Consider the following 19518-nt stretch of genomic DNA (forward strand, 5'->3'; position numbering starts at 1 on the left):
TTTTCTGTTAAAAAATGTCTCAGTAATAGCACGGAGTCTGGAAGTTCGAAGTGTGTAGTGTACTTCCAAAATCCGAGATTTTTTTTAAAAAGAAAAGAGTAATACATATAAACATATTTTATTTAAACTTATTTCTGATTCAAAAAACGAATGTGAGTTTACTAAAAAAATAACATTGTAACGGATTTTTCAATCCCTGACTCTAAATACAAATTTTCGCCGCTCGCGAGCGTTAAACGCCATCTAAAAAAGGCGTTATGGCAAATGTCTCATGAACGGTTCCATGTACGATAAAAATAATCAGAATATTCTACAAAAAAAGTAATTTGTATTTTCTACCCATATTGAAAGTGTGTGAATAGTTAACGAGAATCGCGCGATGAAAGAAAAAATAATGCGCTCTGAATTCTAAGACAGTAAAGACATGAAAATCGAGTATGTATATACTCGATTTACATATGTTGAGTATGTATATACTTTATTATTCATATATGTCTTCTAATAATACAATAAGCGTATTAATTTTTTAGTACGATCATGGATAAAGATTGAGAGAGATGGCTGAAGACTTAAAATGATAAATACCTATAACTGTTTCTTTTTCCGCCGCTACGCTTACACTGTTCGTTAGCACTTAGTAGGGCTTTCTTCAAGTCCGTCTGGTTAGGTACCACTCATCATATATTCCATCACCAAGTAGTAATGCTTAGTGTTGTTGAGCTCCGATGCGAAGAGTGAGTAAGCCAGTGTAACTACAGACACAAGGGATCATCACATCACAGTTCCGAAGGTCAGTAACTTTGGGAACTAAGATGTTTTAGTGTACTAGTTATGGGAAAAATAAATTAAATTTCATTCGGCGCTAATGTCTATGAGTAATTGTAATCTCATACCATCAGTTGGTTCATTTGCCCGTCAGACTACCGATACTAAAACTATATATATATATATATATATATATATATATATATAGAATTTATAGATCTCCAAAATGTCAACAAAACACTCCGCGACAGCGTATTCATAAGCCACAGTAACGGTGTCTTACAAATTATAGAGATGATACAGGATATTTGAATAAACGTACAAAAAATTGCCTGAGGCGTGCAGTAAAATGTAATCATCGCAAAATGAACAAATGATCGCTTGGCTCGAAACTAATTGTGGAAATATACATTTCATGAATTCATAACATATTATTATTAAACTCCTAATCCTAACCGTACAGAATTGCGTCGGATAGCTATCTAGTTATCATTTATTTATTATATTTTAATGTAATAAATCTTACTTTTATTTCATTTTTATCGAATTTATACTTATACTATAAACAATTTTATAGTAGCAACCCGTAGGTATGGGTTGCAGCCGAATGGTCCGGCACGCCCGGGGAAGTACCACTCTCTTACTTAAAATCGGCGTAAAGTGGTAGCTATGCTACCGCGTTTCGTCCGGTATCTAAGAGAAAATTCCGACCAAGCCGAATGGATCACGCACTACCAATCATGCGGGTAGATCTGATCTCGACTTCGCTTTAACATATGATTTGACACAACTGGTCACCTCGCCAACGCGAATACCAGACGTGGAAGATCATACACCTTCCCTGTTGGACCTTCTGCTGACTTCCCAACCGGATGGCTATCAGGTTATCGTCGATCCCCTCTGGGCTCGTCAGACGTCTCGTCCAGAGTACAGTACCGGTTGCACGGTACTCACGACCTCGTTTCGTGGGCTGCCGCACTACAAGTCAGCAAATTGGGATGGGATGCGGTCCTTCTTTGCGTCCTACCCATGGGGGCAGGCTTGTTTCTCGCCGAATGATCCGAGCGTTGTTGCTGACTCTGTCGCCGATGTGGTACTTCAGGGAATGTATCTGTTCATTCCGTTTTCTGCGGTCTCCATCGGTGGCAAGTCCCAGCCCTGGTTTGCTCGTTTCTGCAAAACGGCTTTACGCCGAAATGGGAACTCGACCAAGACTGAGCTAACGCATCGGCGTCTCGTAATGTAAATACCAGCGCATTCAGAAAATAATATAACTCTGCCTCTAGATCCTTTAAAAATGTGACTGCTAAGGCTAAGATGGAGTACATTGGCAGAATTGGCGAGAGACTGGTGCGCCTCCCTTCAGGAACACGTGCATTCTGGTCTCTCGCTAAGGCTATTTTAGGAAATTTTTGTCAGCCCTCTTTTCCATCTTTGCACAGGGACGGTGAGTCATTGGCCCATAACGCAAAGGAGAAAGCTGATCTTTTAGCTCTCTCTTCGCGGCGAACTCGACTCTAGATGACAGAGGAAAGTCACCACCAATAATCCCGCGGTGTGATACCACGATGCCGGAGGTTAAATTCCGGCAAAGTGCAGTTCGTTAAGCACTTCTTGCCTTGGATATAAGTCGATTGGACCCGATGGCATCCCTCCAGTCCCGCTACGGACTTGTGAGTGTGAGTTACCGGTCACCGGTCTTAACGCGTCTTTTCCGGCAATCCTATGCATTCGGCGTCGTCCCGAAGTCCTGGAAGAGTGCTTTGGTACATACGATCCCTAAAAAGGGCAACCGCTCAGACCTGTCCAATTATGGGCCTATAGCCATCACCTCCTTGTTCTCCAAGGTAATGGAGTCCATTATAAACTGCCAGCTCCTGTGGTACCTAGGTTTCTAGTGGAGTACTAGCTGATTAGCCAGTACGGTTTCCGTCGGAGTCGCTCAGCCGGTGATCTTCTAGTTTACCTTACCCAAAGATGTTCGGAAGCAGTTGAGAGCAAGCGGGATTAGCAGCCAGTCTGGACATAGCGAAGGCCTTCGATCGCGTGTGGCATAAAGCGCTTTCTTCGAAGCTTCCTTTCTATGGGCTTCCCGGGTAATTATGCAATTGACTTACTAGTTTTTTGGCAGATCGGAGCATCAAGGTCGTTGTCGACGGTGCATACTCCGACTTAAAATTTGTCAATGCTGGTGTTCCACAAGGCTGCGTTCTATCACCCACTCTGTTTCTTCTGCATATCAATGACTTGTTGCAAATCAGTAACATTCACTGCTATGCAGACGACAGCACCGTAGACACCTCATACACCGGCCGTGCTAATATTTCTCGGGAAAACGTCGAAGAAAATCGAAACAAACTTTTGTCTGTAATCGAGTCTTCGTTAAACAAAGTCTCGAACTCGGGCCGGCTAAACCTAGTCCATTTCAACCCCAAAAAGACGCAAGTTTGCGCGTTAACTGCTAAAATAAACACCTTTTTCACACGATTCGAGAACATTCCGTTAGCCGCCTCAACTAGTATCGGAATACTTGGCGTCGATATTTCAAGCCTCGTTCATTTCCGCGGTTAATTGGAAGGCAAAGCCAAATTGGCATCACCCGCACCACCCAGATGTCCGAAAATCCACAACAGCGCTATTTTTAAGACATTTTCTGCCTCGCACAACCACTCTGCGGAACCAGCTTTCGCGCGCGGTTCTTCCGAACCGATACGACTTGGGAACCTTCAAGAAAAGTGCGTACTCCTTCCTGAAAGGCCGGCAACGCATCTGCAAGCCCCCGGTGTTGCAGATGTCCATGGGCGGTGGTAGTCACTTTCCGTCAGGTGAGCCTCCTACTCGTTTGCCACCTAACATAAAAAATACACGTTGTAATCGCCGTAAATATTTTTTTTTTTAATATTTTCTTAGAATGTATTTACTGATATTTCAAAAGTATACCACGTCACAGAAATAACAATTATCATTTATGACGAGTTAGACTCGACGACGAATATTATCTTAAACGGCAATTTCGACGTTTATTAAACATCGGCGCTATCGTAGATGGTATTTTTGATAAATTATTATTACTCAGTAAAGTATAAATTATGTCCGATTCAATACCTTAAATGCATTACGTGGAAAACTATCAAAATTAAACTAAGAACGATTCCATTTTACTAGACACAAATAAGTGGCTGCTTTATTCTCATAACAATTTATATAATCATTATTTACAATTAAATGTATGTATATTTTACCTATACCGCCTCTAGACTATTTTCTTTGCCATCCGTTTAGCTGGAAGAGATCGCTTTAAAGCGATAAGAACGCCTTTTGTAACATCTATATTTTATTTTATTTGTTTTTACTAAAACTGTTTTGTCTTGGTACGCAATTAAGTCTTATTATGTTTTTTTATTGTACTCTATATGAAAATTAATTAAACAACGATCAGAACTGCATACCATCCTTTATATATTTTGCTTGAAATCCGTCATTTACACATACAAAGTTTTAGATTAATATTTTATAATATTTTCAATTTTTTTTAATATCGAAGTGAAATCTGGTAATGTATATTATTATGAATAGCCGACATAAAGAATTTCCGAATATTATATTTTAAAGATGAATAAATAACATGTTGGCAGTATACATAATTCGTTAAAAAAAATACTATTTCTCATGAACAAAACCGAAAAGGAATATAATTAACTTAAATAACATAAAATGAAAAAAAACAACTTCAAATTGAAACGGGAACAAACGGGAAGTATCCTATCGAACACAAAAGGATTTTTCCAAATCAGTTCAGTGGACTCAATAAAGAAATGTTCAAAACAGTTCATAAATAACGGAGTTCCTGTGAAATAAACAAAAAAATATTACAACCGAATTGATAAACTTTTTGTTCTGAAGGGGATTAATTAGTAAATATCTCTTACCTGCGCTCATTATATTATATGGAGAGTTCGAACACGCACTAAATTCGCGCTTGTAATGCATGGTAACAAGCGCGAATTTGGTGCGTGCCGTGTAATCTTAAACAAAAGAATATAAGTATTATATAAATTTATTTAAATTTAGCACATATTTAGATAAATAAATGAAGCTTAAATTAAATAATATACTGAATATATCCATTAAAAAATTCGGTTACGCTTGAAAAGTTACATATAATTTGGATTTTACAGACAATTAAATATCTGTAATGTCTACAATCTTCGGTCGATAATGATAAGCTTGCCAGTGATTATCTACTCTTACATATACTATAAATAAACTGAAACAATATTTAATACACAATTCTCACCGAGCAGGAGATACGTTAACACGAACTTAAAAATGCCTCCGAACGCAACGGATTCAACCTTTAACTCGGATCCCGAGGGCAATGTAAATAATTTAAAAAGTGTTGATCAAGTTCCACAGGCAGCAGTGGCAAATACAGAAAGTTATTCGTTGAAGATATTTCAATCTTCACTAAATCTACTGGCTCACATATTAATTGGAGCTACAGTGTGGATATCAATTCTTTATTCGTTTAGAAATGGATTGCCTTTGGGAGCGACTCCGATACATATTATTTTGTGTGTGATTGGTGTGAGTATTTCTAGATTTTTTACTCGCTTTCAACTTACCCACTTTCATAGATATTTTAATATTACCTCATATGTTTATTTTTTATTACTTGGAAAAAAATTCATAAATTTTATAATCATTTTAGTACCAGCTACTAATGGGCGAAGCGATTCTAAGTTTATGCCCTCATAATGGATGGTCTGCTAGTCTTCGGTTAGTGGACAAGCGTAGGGCACACACTGTCTTGCAAATTTTAGGCTCAGGACTTGCTATCGCTGGAAGTATAATCAAAGCATTAGACAAATCAGTGAACTGGAACACGTTACATGGTCAATTTGGTGAGTCCACAATTTGATCCACTAAAATTGAAAAAAAATAGTAATAGTTATTATTTTGTATAACGTTTTTACATAAATTTGAAAATATTTTATTACAGGTCTGGTTGCTATGGTGTTTACTTCCGTGTGTCTCGTTAACGGATTGTCGTCGCTCTACGCCTTCGAATTACGCAAATGCCTTCCTGGAAATTTGTCTAAAATCACTCACATCTGCTTCGGTATCGTAGCCTTTGGTGCATCGTGTATCTGCCTCTGTTACGGTTTTGATAAGAATGGTTTCAAAAATTGGTCAACACCTGCCCTTGCATACACCTCTATGGGTTTCACTGCCTGTTTCACGGCTATTATTATCATCAACCCAACGATTACATTCTTCAACAAAACTTTACGTGTCTTCAAAAAATAAGGTAACAGTATTATTTTAACGTATCGGTATAATATAAAAACTTTTTGTATTCGAATCTCAGAATCCTTACAAAAAATAGGTTCATAATAGTTCTTTAATAAGATTTACTCCAAATAATTTATGAACTTAGTCCTAATCGATTACTTGTCATAAAGTTTACATTGATGAATATTGAAATTTATTTTAACAATATTTGTAAAAAGTAAATACAATAAGAAAATTGTTTATATGTACCTATAATAAATCTTATTAAATTATATTTATGTTTTTTATTGTTACTTATTTATTATTTGTGTATAAACGGTTATATATGTCGTAAAGTATTCTTCTTTTAACATAAAAATTAAAATATAGTTTTACTATTATTTATGACATCAATACATATTCTATATTGTCTACAAAATATGTGTATATTGTTTTTATGTATGTTAATCATTATAAAACATTACACAACAAAGTATACCACTATCAAAATTATAGATGCAAATATGGAAATCTTTATCCAAAGCCAGTAAAGACTTGAAAAACATATATTTATATATATAATACAAACAATAACGTAAGTCTACTAGAGTGTTAGTACTATCATGGATAAAGATTGAGAGAGGGTGCCCTCAAAATGATAAATTCATATAATCATTTCTTATTCCACCTTTATACGTACACTGTTTATTGTCATTTGGCGGTAGGGCTTTCTGCAAGCCTGTCTAGGCAGGTACCACTTATTATATATTCTACCGCCAAGCAGTAATACTTAGTATTATTGAGTTCCGGTGTGAAAATTGAGTAAGCCAGTGTAACTACATGCACACGGGACATAAAATCTCCAAAATGTCTACAGAAAACTCCGCGACAGTGTGTCCTTTTTTAATAAGCCACAGTAACCAAGCCACATGGATGACAAATTTTATAAACGTGACAAGATATTTGAATAAACATAAAATAAAATGGATGGTGCAGTGTAAATTAATCATCGCAAAATGGGCGAATGATCGTAACACTCGAAGTTAAGAAAGCAAATTATTTTATTCATAGATGCACCATCAACAAATATTTAGTTGTCATCAACTTGGACATAGTAAATATTTTTCTACTTTAGTTCTTGCATCTGGTTTTCATCAAATTCCACTGAAATCAGCTGACTCAGCCAAAATCGCCTTTAACATTCCTCAAGGACACTACCAGTTTAACCGTGTGCCATTTGGACTAAAGCACGCACCAGCCACATTTCAGCGTCTCATGAATACCACTCTTTCTGGACTTCAAGGAATTAGATATTTTACTGTATATTTATATGACATAGTTACTTATTCCTAGGATTTACAATTTCAAACAGAAAATCTTAGAATATTATTTCTAAAATTAGGACAATTTAACCTCAAACTCCAACTCCAACCGGATAAATGAGAATTTCTAAGAAAGGAAATACGATATGACTTCACGATTACATACGTAATAAGTGAAGAAGGAGTTAAACCTAACCCAGAGAAAATTAAGATTGTGACTCATTTCCCAATACCAAAATTTCCTAAAGATTTTACATAAATATTTTTTGGTCTCGTCTCATATTGCCGATTCATTTTTAACTTTTCCAAAATTGCTCAGCCGTTAAATTCGAAAAGCCTTCTATTTCAACCAAGAAAAACATACCGAATCTTACTTCTTCACTTGACAATTTAGAAATCCTACAATTCCCATTAACGATTATATAAAGTTTATTAAAGAATTTACTAAGAAAACAAATCGGTAGAATACAAAAATAATAAAACACAATCAAAGCTTATTGAAAAATCATTGTAAAATAATTATTTTACCGACGTCGATATATTTAGAGTATTAGAGTTTTATATTTATGTTCAAGATATTGTAGGTAATCGGAAGCAAATCATGTACAGTGAAACACAGATTCGAAGAAATAAAATTAAAATAAAAGGATATTTACCTTTTTAAAAGAAGGTCCATCATTTTGACGATTGCACTTATCCAGAGATCTTTCAAACGCTTAAAATAAAAAAGAACATTTATCAGAAAAGCATTCGAATATTTATAAAATAGCAATTTCAGATTAAAAAACAACATTTATTCAATTACATGAGAGTAATATAATAAACCACATATATCATAATAATGTACCATATCCTACCCCTAGTAAAATAAAAATAAATATCATATGAAAATCATGACTCACCTGTCGCCGGCCCTCTAGGTTCTATTAGAATACTTGTAAGGGTTATTATTATTACATAATCATATTATGTCTACTTTATTCTATTACAATTACATAATTGAAAACAGCTTCGAGGTCTCCGCAACTCAAAATTCCAGCCTAGATCATCAATCATTCTCGTCAAGCTCTCGATCCTATTTTGATTTAATGGGCTAATTAAATATTATTAACGTTCTAATGACAAAAATATCGCTTATGAAATCCCATATCAAAAATATTAATTCAGCTTTAGGTACCGTCAGATATCTTTGTAAGCAAACAGATCACAGATTTCACAATATGCGTGAAGCTCTAACAGCACAATATCAAGATCTTGACAAACAATATTTAGATATTTATTTGCTTGATAATCGAAATAGGCGGGGAGTATGGATTGGCGGTGTTGGCACGGTTATCAAGCAAATTTTTGGTACTTTAGATGAGGATGATGCAATTAAATATGAAAATGCTTTTAATATTGTACTACTTTTAATGGGAATGCAGTTCAATCTAGACATAAGTTCTACACTATGTTAAATACATCTCAGTTAGTTTGCTATTATTTAAATCATAAAATATTTTTTGTTCGACTGTTTTGTTCTTAAGATTTTTTTTGTATCGTAATATATCTTTACCGATACCTCATAATTTGATAAAGCCAGACTCATTCGGCATGATAATACCGGTTAACAAGTACACCGCGGTTATTAAGGACAAATTATATTAAAGCAGTTTCTACTCTCTGGAAATTTGTAAAACTGAGTCAGTGTTCAGAATTATAGATGCAGCATTATGGACGTTTTCTCATCAAATGCCAATCCATCCTGTTAAAGTAAACTATTAGCTAAAATTTTAACGCAACTTCCAAAATAGTGTAAAACGCAATTTCTATACGGTAATCTCAACATTTGGAAAACTCTAAATAACAATAGATGGATTTATGTACAATTTATGCCAACTAAATTATCAATGGACTGCGCTTAATCTGAATTAGTGGAAATAAAAATAATTGGTACTGGAATAGTATATATTCCTAGTCATTTTAAAGCCTATTATAATATATAGTATACTAAAATACAAAAGTTTATACCAATATTTTTATTTCGAATTTTTTTGTATTTTACCAATATTTCTTTTCGTATAAATTAACCTTTATCTAGTTTTTTTTAATTTTATTCTTATCGACGATTTAAGATGTTTTATACTTAAACTTATACATCTAACTGCAGTCCAATTCACTCTAATACTGCTTCTATAGATTTTCAATGTTGTGAAGAAAGTCAACAGACATACACAGCAATTGAAGAAATTCCTCCTACTGAATAGTGTTGTAACGTCTAAGATCTGTCACTAATTTCAAACTTAAATCTTTATTTCAATTCTCTTATTCTACATTTTAGTTTCCCTTAAACTTCTATAGACAACCTCAATCTTTAGGGGAGATGTTACACCCCTACTTAGAAATCAATTACACTGAGTGACTGACTTACAGTTGCAATTTTAGAAGTATAGGCAGAAGAAATAGGGAATAAGTAGGACTTGGCAGGATTCAGTTCTCTTCTAAACTACATTGGTGACGGCTGCCTAAAGATTATCCTATATCTTATTCTATGAATCCTATATCTTATTTTATGAGCCGAGATGGCCCAGTAGTTAGAACACGTGCATCTTAACCGATGATTTCGGGTTCAAACCCAGGCAGGCACCACTGAATTTTCATGTGCTTAATTTGTGTTTATAATTCATCTCGTGCTCGGCGGTGAAGGAAAACGTCGTGAGGTAACCTACATGTGTCTAATTTCAACGAAATTCTGCCACATGTGTATTCCGCCAACCCGCATTGGAGCAGCGTGGTGGAATATGCTCCAAACCTTCACCTCAAAGAGAGAGGAGACCTTTAGCCCAGCAGTGGGAAAAATTTACAGGCTGCTAATGCTAAAAAATGCTAATATCTTATTCTAATTAAATATCATATTCTAATTATATATTTAATGAATTTTAAATGAGTGTTTAATTCGATTTAATTTATTCATTTTTTTAAAACTTGTTTGAATAGGGCCGTTATAAAAGGGCGCTCGCACACGCTTTGCACTAAGTTCCCGCTTCTAATGCACCATCCTTATTTTTGAATAATAAAATGTAAATATTATAAATAAAATATTTAAAACTGGCATATATTTAGAAATATAAATAAATCTTAAACTCATTAACCAAATAATACACTGAATATTTCCATTCAAAAAAGTTTGGTTACACTTGGAAAGTTACACATAAGTTGGGTTTTACAGACAATTGAATATCTGTAGCATCTATAATCTTCGGTAAGATAAGCTTGCCAATGATTATCTACTCTTACATATCCTATAAATAAACTGAAACATTTTTTTATAACCAATTCTCACTAAGCAGGAGATACGAAAAACACGAATTTAAAAATGCCTCCGAACGCAACCGATTCAACCTTTAACGCGGATCCCGAGGGCAATGTAAATAATTTAAAAAGTGTTGATGAAGTTCCAAAGGCAGCAGTGGCAAATACAGAAAGTTATTCGTTGAAGATATTTCAATCTTCACTTAATCTACTGGCTCACATATTAATTGGAGCTACAGTGGGGATATCAATTCTTTATTCGTTTAGAAATGGAGTGCCGTTGGGATCGACTGCACTACATATTGTTTTGTGTGTGATTGGTGTGAGTATATCTAGCTTTTTTTTTACCCACTTTGTTTAATCTTTTAATATTTGCTTTAATATTTATATTTTACTAATATTCCCATGACAAAAAACTCTAATTTATAAAAATGTTTATAAATATTATATGAATTTTAGTATCAACTACTAATGGGCGAAGCGATTCTAAGTTTATGCCCTCATAATGGATGGTCTGCTAGTCTTCGGTTAGTGGACAAGCGCAGGGCACACACTGTCTTGCAAATTTTAGGCTCAGGACTTGCTATCGCTGGAAGCATAGTCAAAGCATTAAATAAATCCGTGAACTGGAACACGTTACATGGTCAATATGGTGAGTCCATAATTTCCTAAAATGTATAAATAGTGTCATTTTTTAATTTGTATTATTTTTTTTACATAATTTTGAAAATATATTTTTCAGGTCTGGTTGCTATGGTGTTCACTTCTGTGTGTCTCGTTAACGGATTGTCGTCGCTCTACGCCTTCGAATTACGCAAATACCTTCCTGGAAATTTGTCTAAAATCACTCACATCTGCTTCGGTATCGTGGCTTTTGTTACATCAGGTATCAGCCTCTGTTACGGTTTTGATAAGAATGGTTTCAAAAATTGGACAACACCTGCCCTTGCATACACCTCTATGGGTTTCACTGCCTGTTTCACGGCTATTATTATCATCAACCCAACGATTACATTCTTCAGCAAAACTTTACGTGTCTTCAAAAAATAAGGTGACAGTATTATTTAAACGTATCGGTATAATATAAAAACTTTTAGTATTCGAATCTCAGAATCCTTGAAATAAATAAATTCATATTAATTCTTTATCAATATTTACTCCAAATAATTTATGAACTTAGTCCTACTCGATTACTTGTCAAAAAGTTTACTGTACATCGATGAATATTGGAATTTTCTTACAAAATTGCTTACATGTAACATAATAAAGCTTATTAAATTATATTTATGTTTTTTATTGTTACTTATTTATTACTTGTGTATAAACGGTTGAAGAAGTAATCTTCATAAAAAAATACTTATAGTCCTACTATAATTTATGAACCCATCACACCACATATGTCTACATACATAAATTGTTTTTATGTATATATAGATTTAATTTTTTTTGTAATAATATATATAACCATCAGAATTATAAATTCAAATATGGAAAATTTATAAGTTTAGATAACAATCATAAACCTTTACAGTATTACAACTGTTGCGTTATATCATAAAACGTTTATTGACTATACACTCATAAAGTTAAATAAAGTAAATACATAATAAAGTCTAGACCACTCTTAGATATAACAAATATTAAAAAAAAAAAAGTACATTCGCAAACATATCAAGGGAACTCGCTCGAAAACGGGCAAGCGATCACAATAGATAACTGCTTCGTGTAGGAGCAGCTTATCTTTATGGCATCTGAAGCTAAAGGAAACTGCAGAGAAGAGTAATAGCCCTCGATACGCACATTCTGAAATAGAGTATTGTTGCCTTTGCTAATGTACTTTTTGATAAATGCGACACTATACAAGCTTGCCAACCTTTGGCTGCGATTTTACAATTTATAACGGTATAATCCAGTGAAACGATTAGTACGATAAAATATTTCCTGCTCTAAGGGTATGGAATTGTTGTATTCTTATTTAAACAAAATATTTTTGAGTAGAAATTATATGAAAAATATTTATATGCAACGTGATTCACGCTAGTATTTGAAATCACGAAATATAAATTAAAAAAAATTCAATGTGCTTCTAAAGATAAAATAGAAATTATTAACTTACAACTGTTTTGAGACATATGTATCAACTTTCTGGACAAAGAGATAAGATTAAATAATAACATAATCGTTATAATATTATCACTATCAATTTAAGATAGTTGAAAATATCAATTCACCAATTTTATTTTGACACTAGTTCTGCGCGCGGCTTTACCTCAGTTAAACGTTACTGCTCCGCCTCCATGGGTCGTAGCGTGTTGACCTTTCTCAATAAATGGGTTGTTCAACGCAAAATTATTTTTAAAAATCGGTCTGATAGATGAGATTAGCGCGAACAAATAAACAAACAAGCTCTTCCGTAGAATAGTTTTAGAAAACAAAAGGATTTATAGTAAAAAAAACATATTTTAGTATTTACATTGACATTTTTAAATGTTCAAATTATTAAAATCTAATGAAATTAAAAAAAAAAACCAATTATTTGTTGACGAAACGTACTTTATTATTTCGGATTATATCGATTTGTTTGGTTAAATTACATAATTTAATTTTTATAAATAATACTTTCGGTTGAACCGAGATTCGAAAATTCGAAACACGTAAAGTCAACTATGCTGTTAACATACTTTTGACTTGACTTTATTTGTAAGTTTACTTATAAGGGTAAACCAAGGCTTTAAAACTATAATAATTGTGTATGTGGATGTTATGGCAATCATAATATAAGCAAATTCATTTGACGACCAACTCCTGAAAGATTCTTTGATAAAACCAAATGATAGGCACACGGATGAAACAGCAAAAGCCGATGATCCAATCATTAAATGGCTTATCTTAAAAGTTTGTGAAGATACAGCATTTCCGACACCTACTTTATACAACGTCATAACCCCGTTTAAAAGGCTCACACAGGTGAACGAGAGAGCTGCTAATGCTGAAAACGAAAATTATTAATCATATGAATATCCGTAATCCATAATTACATCATGAATATAGATCATTCATCATCATTCATTCATCTTTGTTATATAACCGTTAATACCGAATACATACGACGATTAATTGTATTAATATTTAATAAACTTACAGGTTAAGCCAGAAATATATACGGTTATTATTATATATTATTGATCCTACGAATATTATTAAAAGTCTATTTACGTTCACGTGTAAATAAAAACCTACTTGATAATTACTATAGCCACCCCCTCCCCCCTTTGAGATTAGCATAGTAAGATATATTAACTTTACATCAGTTTGGCAAAAACCTTGGATATTCCATGTTCCTCTTATTTTTAGTTACACTGGCTCTCTCACCATTCAAACCGGAACACAACAATACCGAGTACTACCGTTTTGTACCAGAATGTCTGATGAGTGGGTGGTACCTTTTCTGATGAACTAACATAAATCCCTGCTATAAAGTAAATTATGGCGATCGACTGCGGTCAGAATTATTAAGCTCTGTACATAGCTATTTAAAATATACATTTTTTACTCGAATAAAACTTAAAAAAAAAAACGGAAATGTTCTCAGAACAGCAGTTTATTTTTATAGTATCACAAAAGCTCTAAACTAACCAGGCAGCTAAATTATTGAAAGACCATCCAAAAATTACCAAACATTAAAAAAATTGTAAATATTTAATGAATTTGCGAGAAATACTTTTAATTTATCTACTGTGATTGTAATTATCATATTTATTATCAATTTTTATCATTTGTTAGATCAGACTGTGACGGATGTTTGCGAAAATGTTTTAGATAGTAAATATATTTGAACGATTATGAAACATTCCGTAATATTTAAAACGTTATTGCAATTATTTCATTTATACTTCTAAGGCGGGTTTGGTATTATAATTGCAAAAACTCGCTTTATTATTTTGATTACTTGAACTACGGGACAAGTCCTTTTTACTCTAAACTCAACATGGTGGCTAACACGGTAAAAATCTTACCTCCATTTTGTACTCTTACACATATCTTACATACTATTAAACATACATAATATGTATTTGCAAAAAAAAATGCAATTAAAAACTTATTATTTAATAAACCAATCGAGCAACGTGCCGTAAACGTATTAGCTATACGCAGAACAGAGACTTTTTTTGGTATAAATTATGAATAAATACAATACACACTCACCTAACTTCCCATGAACCGTGTTAAAATTAACAGATTTGTGCCTTATCATAATCACGGAACCTGCAATTGCTAATATCGAACCGGCGAGCTGCAAGATCCAATGACTCCTCCTTCGGTGCGAATGTTTCATAGAAGAAGACCAACCATTATAGCACGCTATACTAAGTATCCCGTGCGACATCAACAGCTGGTACTGAAAACGAGACAAGAGGATATCAAACCAATAAACTAAATACTGCAGTGCTATTCTGTAAGAATTCACCTCGTATCTCACTCGTAAAATATTTACAACCGTTGTTATGCCGTTTGATACGTGTATCCTATAAATTTTATAATTATTACAGTCAATTTCATATATTACATCCTGACATTTCACGCTCGTGTTCTACGGTGAGGGTCGAGTTTCGTCTTACACAATAACCTCTATCTAATACTGGTATAATACAATGCTTCTAAATGAAAATCAGCTAATTATGCTAATTGCTAATGAGACTTTATTGTACCTACTTATTGTATAAATATTTAAAAAATATATAAGTATAAATATACTGCTGCATAATTTACATTTATTTTAAATAAACACTTCATAAGAAAGATTTTAAATATAATCTACATATATGTCCGTTGTATGGATTTGTTCCAGTTATTTTTTTATGTCAGTTCTATTATGTTTTGTACAAAGTAGAATGTTTTTATGAGTCTTATAATTTGCATGTAAAGGACTTTCCTAGTTGTATTGAGATGATACGCCGCATCAATAAGTTTACTTAAAACATTAAAAAAAATCGTTAATAATTATTTAACAGTTAATGCATTTTAAAAGTTTAGATTTAGACGGATAAGTGATGCGTGATATAATATTTTTATAAATAAGATAATCTTTAAATTTCCACTTTACAACAATAATATACATATATTCTGTTTCGTTGTGTTTCATTACATCCTTAAATGTGATACATAATAATACAACACAAGATTTTATAGGCAATAAAATACGATGTGTTCATATTTGTTAATTCTAAAGTAAAATATATAAATTTTATATTTAATAAACTACATTATTGAAAGGTCGGGAAGAGCAACTACCGAGTCAGCGGTTCTATTCGGTCATAACTAAGAATTCCATTTTCGCTCAATCCGTAAGGTTTTGTGAACTATTTATATTTCACCCGCAAAAACGTTTAGCCTATTTTAAAACAGAAAAAAAAATTACCAACAGCATTCAAACACACAGTCCAGTGTCGTAAATATAGCAAAATATGACGTGTAAATATTTGCCAGTGGATAGAAACGTTAAAGGCACTATTAGTTAGTTAATGTTAGATACAAAAACCCATAGCTAAATTAAACTATAACATACATGCTACTATATCTGGAACATTGATTCCTTCTGATTCAGGTGAACTGATCTCTTGTATCACATACATATATAATGAAAATGTAAAAAAGCTTTGTTTTACCAAAATGCCTTTTTTTAATTTTTGATATGTTAGTTGTTAATTACCACCCAAAGATCATTATATATTTCAGGAAAAAGTAACGAGATGTGCATAAACATACAAATAACAATTATTGCCATATAAAATGACAATCGACAATGAGGTATTCTTTTATTTATTTGAGTCAACAAAGATTATAGATTCTAGTCTAAAATTAAGTATTTATTGCGACACCACCACCGTTAACCACATAATTAGTAACTATATTTGAGTTGTGATGGGGTGCGATGATGATAAAGAAATCAAGATCTTACTAAAAATTTTAGAAACATCTTTACACTATCGATAAACAAGCCTTTATCGATAACAAGATATTGTATAAATTCCAAAATTAATACTATTTATTTTTTATTTCATTTATTACCACTTTTTTGATCTGTTCTATTAAGATTAAGTAAACACAACCGCTGCAGATTAGTAATGCTTGATCAATTTTAAATTCAATAAAATATAATCGTACAAGATTATTCTTCTTATCTATCTTAATCTTTATATCTTAAGACTAATTTATCGGAGCCTATAATTGTATTATCTTATTGAAATAATAATCAAATATTTCATAAATAATCGTACAATAGACAAAGTTGCGTGTTTGTCGCAAAGGATGTAATTATTCGTAAACGTTTGATCAGTCAATCAATAGAGTCTTTAAATAATGGAAGAAATTATAAAATAATTTGTAAACAGGGGTGACAAAATTGTTTCTTTAACGGTCAATTTTACATTTGTTCAACCAAAGTGAATTGTTCGAGATAGAAGAACTTCCAATGGAATGAACAAAGAAGTCGCTTAATTTTATTTTGAAAATTTGAAAGGTTTTTATTTAACTTGAGTTTACGAGATGAATCTCTATTATAAAAAAAAATTATATACTTATGTCGTAATAAAATGTTGACGCTTACAAAACTTAAACAAACACATTTTTGTTTGTTTTTTTAACTTTGTATAATTGGTTTATGTTTTCACCTAGACACTAGGTTACTTAAAATTGAAAATAGTCTTCAATGAAAAATAAATTACGTGTTAATTTGTGTATGTATATACTCGAGATTATAATCCAATTTCAGTAGACATTGTATTTGAACTTAAGACTTTCGAGGCAAAATAAGCAAAACTAAAGAGCTATTCGTTACTTAAACATGGTTACTGAATACAATCTAACTATAATATTACATAACTATATTTAAAAATATATGTTTGTTTTCTATAGAATTTTCATAAAAACTTTTATTCTGATTGATGTTGAACTTTTATATTATGATAGTTTATTGTTCAGCTTAGTAGGTATCGAGCGCATCCTAAGGAAACGCTGCCAAAACTATAGCAGCTACAAAACTTTAAATGAGAAGTTTGTAGATCTCCAAAATTTCTATAGGAAGTCAACTACAACAAACATATATTTTTTTTATAAATCATAATAACTTTGTCATTGTCATAATTGTCTAATTGTCATAAAGTTATTGTCGTATTAAAATCTTAATTCAGCATAACAATAAACAAACAAACTCCTTGATCTTGAAGGCTTGGCTTTAAATTCCAAAACAAATCAACATTCCAAGTAATTCAAAGATTGAAATTTAGTTTTTAAAAAAATATCTACTAACACAGAAATAAGTTTAAGGGCGCACTAACTGAATTCGTTTCTGACTCTTCATTCAATACACTCATATCACGAAAAAAATTGTAAATATATTGAGCCGAATTTAAAAACAATTTCCTAATTAAATCGTCAAGAAATGAATGTTACATAATAATTATTTTACCATTCATTCGATTATATTCAATATATCATAAGGACATTTTATGATAAATTGTTAAGGTATTAAACTAAGCCAATTTCGCTCGAGGCTGTTACAGATTAAGACAGAGAGATTCGACATGTCACCTATTTAAATACAATATACCTAACTAATTTTAGATGAAGTCACGTAGCACTTGGAAAGGATTATTGTTATAATTGGATGAAATACGATCTACTATATACGAATTTAGCTAGTAGCTTAAAACAATCTACTACTTGCGAGGAAAAGTATATAATCATTTTGCAATAAATCAAGAATAACATTAAAGATAATTTTTTTTTTTTAAATTCCTTAATTAACTGTACTATACAACTAACAAATATTTACTGTAACTACAGGCACAAGAGACAACATCTCAGTTCCCAATATTGGGGGCGCATTAGCGATGTAAGGAATTGTTATGCTATAAAATTCTCCTATGCAATAACTTACGTATAAATTTAATACTGAACTAAGACACAAAATAGCATGATTTTTTTTCATTATAATTAGGTGTTATTATGACATCTTATTTAAACGGCATACATTTATATTATATATAAACCAGAATTAATAAAGATTAGTAAAGTAACAAAATAAAAAATGATTTTATTATTATTAATTTATTGGTCAATTAAATGTATACACAATGATAACGAATTGTTCGTCGTTGTTTTATTTTCCTTTATTAATCTCAAACATTGTAAAACTTTCAATTGCTTTCATGAATAAAAATAAATCGGGGATCTTAAAAGTGATATAACATCACTGATATTCTCAAGAGCTTTAACTATTATAAAGATAAAATCCGATAAAATAGTATAACGGACACTTACCCCAGCAACCGAGAGGCAGATATGTAGTTGAAAGGCACTTAATGGAATTGACTGGAACGCGAAACACAGCGTCACAAACACACTCAAAGCTATTAAGGAGTGCACAAACGTATTCATACAATCTCTGAACACCATCCATTGATAATTCCCGTTGTTAGAACTATCAGTCACAGCATCACTTGGAATGAATTCTCTAGATTCATTCAGCAATGTAACTCGTTCTGAATTTTCGGACATAGTTCACGTTTAAAACGAAATTAGTGTCACACATTCAGTAAAGGATTTAAACATACTAGTCGTTCGAGACATTTGTATGACATGTCCTTGGAGGCAGCCACTTGGTCACGCATCTTTTATCATTGATAATATTTCTCACGTATTCCTGATAACCGATAATAATAAAGTATTACGATAAGTGTTAACTGCAATTACTGTGAGTATTGTATATAGTTATTACGTACTTGATTGTGAAGTGGTTGAATTTGAAAAACGAATTCATTAGTTTTAAAGAATTTGTTACATTGAATATCTATTCTTAGTTCAA

The 19518-nt window shown here is 32.3% G+C and overlaps 2 protein-coding genes across 2 annotated transcripts; one reads left to right on the top strand and one right to left on the bottom strand.

Annotated features, from left to right (window-relative positions):
- Positions 1–5076: 5076 nt before the first annotated feature.
- LOC125068784 lies at positions 5077–6183 on the top strand. The gene is made up of 3 exons (XM_047678095.1): positions 5077–5352; positions 5477–5669; positions 5768–6183. The coding sequence occupies exons 1-3, from the start codon at positions 5095–5097 to the stop codon at positions 6073–6075; spliced, it is 759 nt and encodes a 252-aa protein (XP_047534051.1). The 5' UTR covers positions 5077–5094; the 3' UTR covers positions 6076–6183.
- Positions 6184–12323: 6140 nt separating this feature from the next.
- LOC125068991 lies at positions 12324–19211 on the bottom strand. Its single transcript, XM_047678396.1, has 4 exons — positions 18975–19211; positions 14859–15051; positions 13334–13641; positions 12324–12455 (listed from the first exon to the last, which is right to left on the bottom strand). Exons 1-4 carry the CDS (start codon positions 19209–19211, stop codon positions 12324–12326), a joined length of 870 nt encoding a protein of 289 aa, XP_047534352.1.
- Positions 19212–19518: the final 307 nt, after the last annotated feature.

Source organism: Vanessa atalanta, chromosome 14 (assembly GCF_905147765.1).
Source record: "Vanessa atalanta chromosome 14, ilVanAtal1.2, whole genome shotgun sequence".
Lineage (NCBI taxonomy): Eukaryota > Metazoa > Arthropoda > Insecta > Lepidoptera > Nymphalidae > Vanessa > Vanessa atalanta.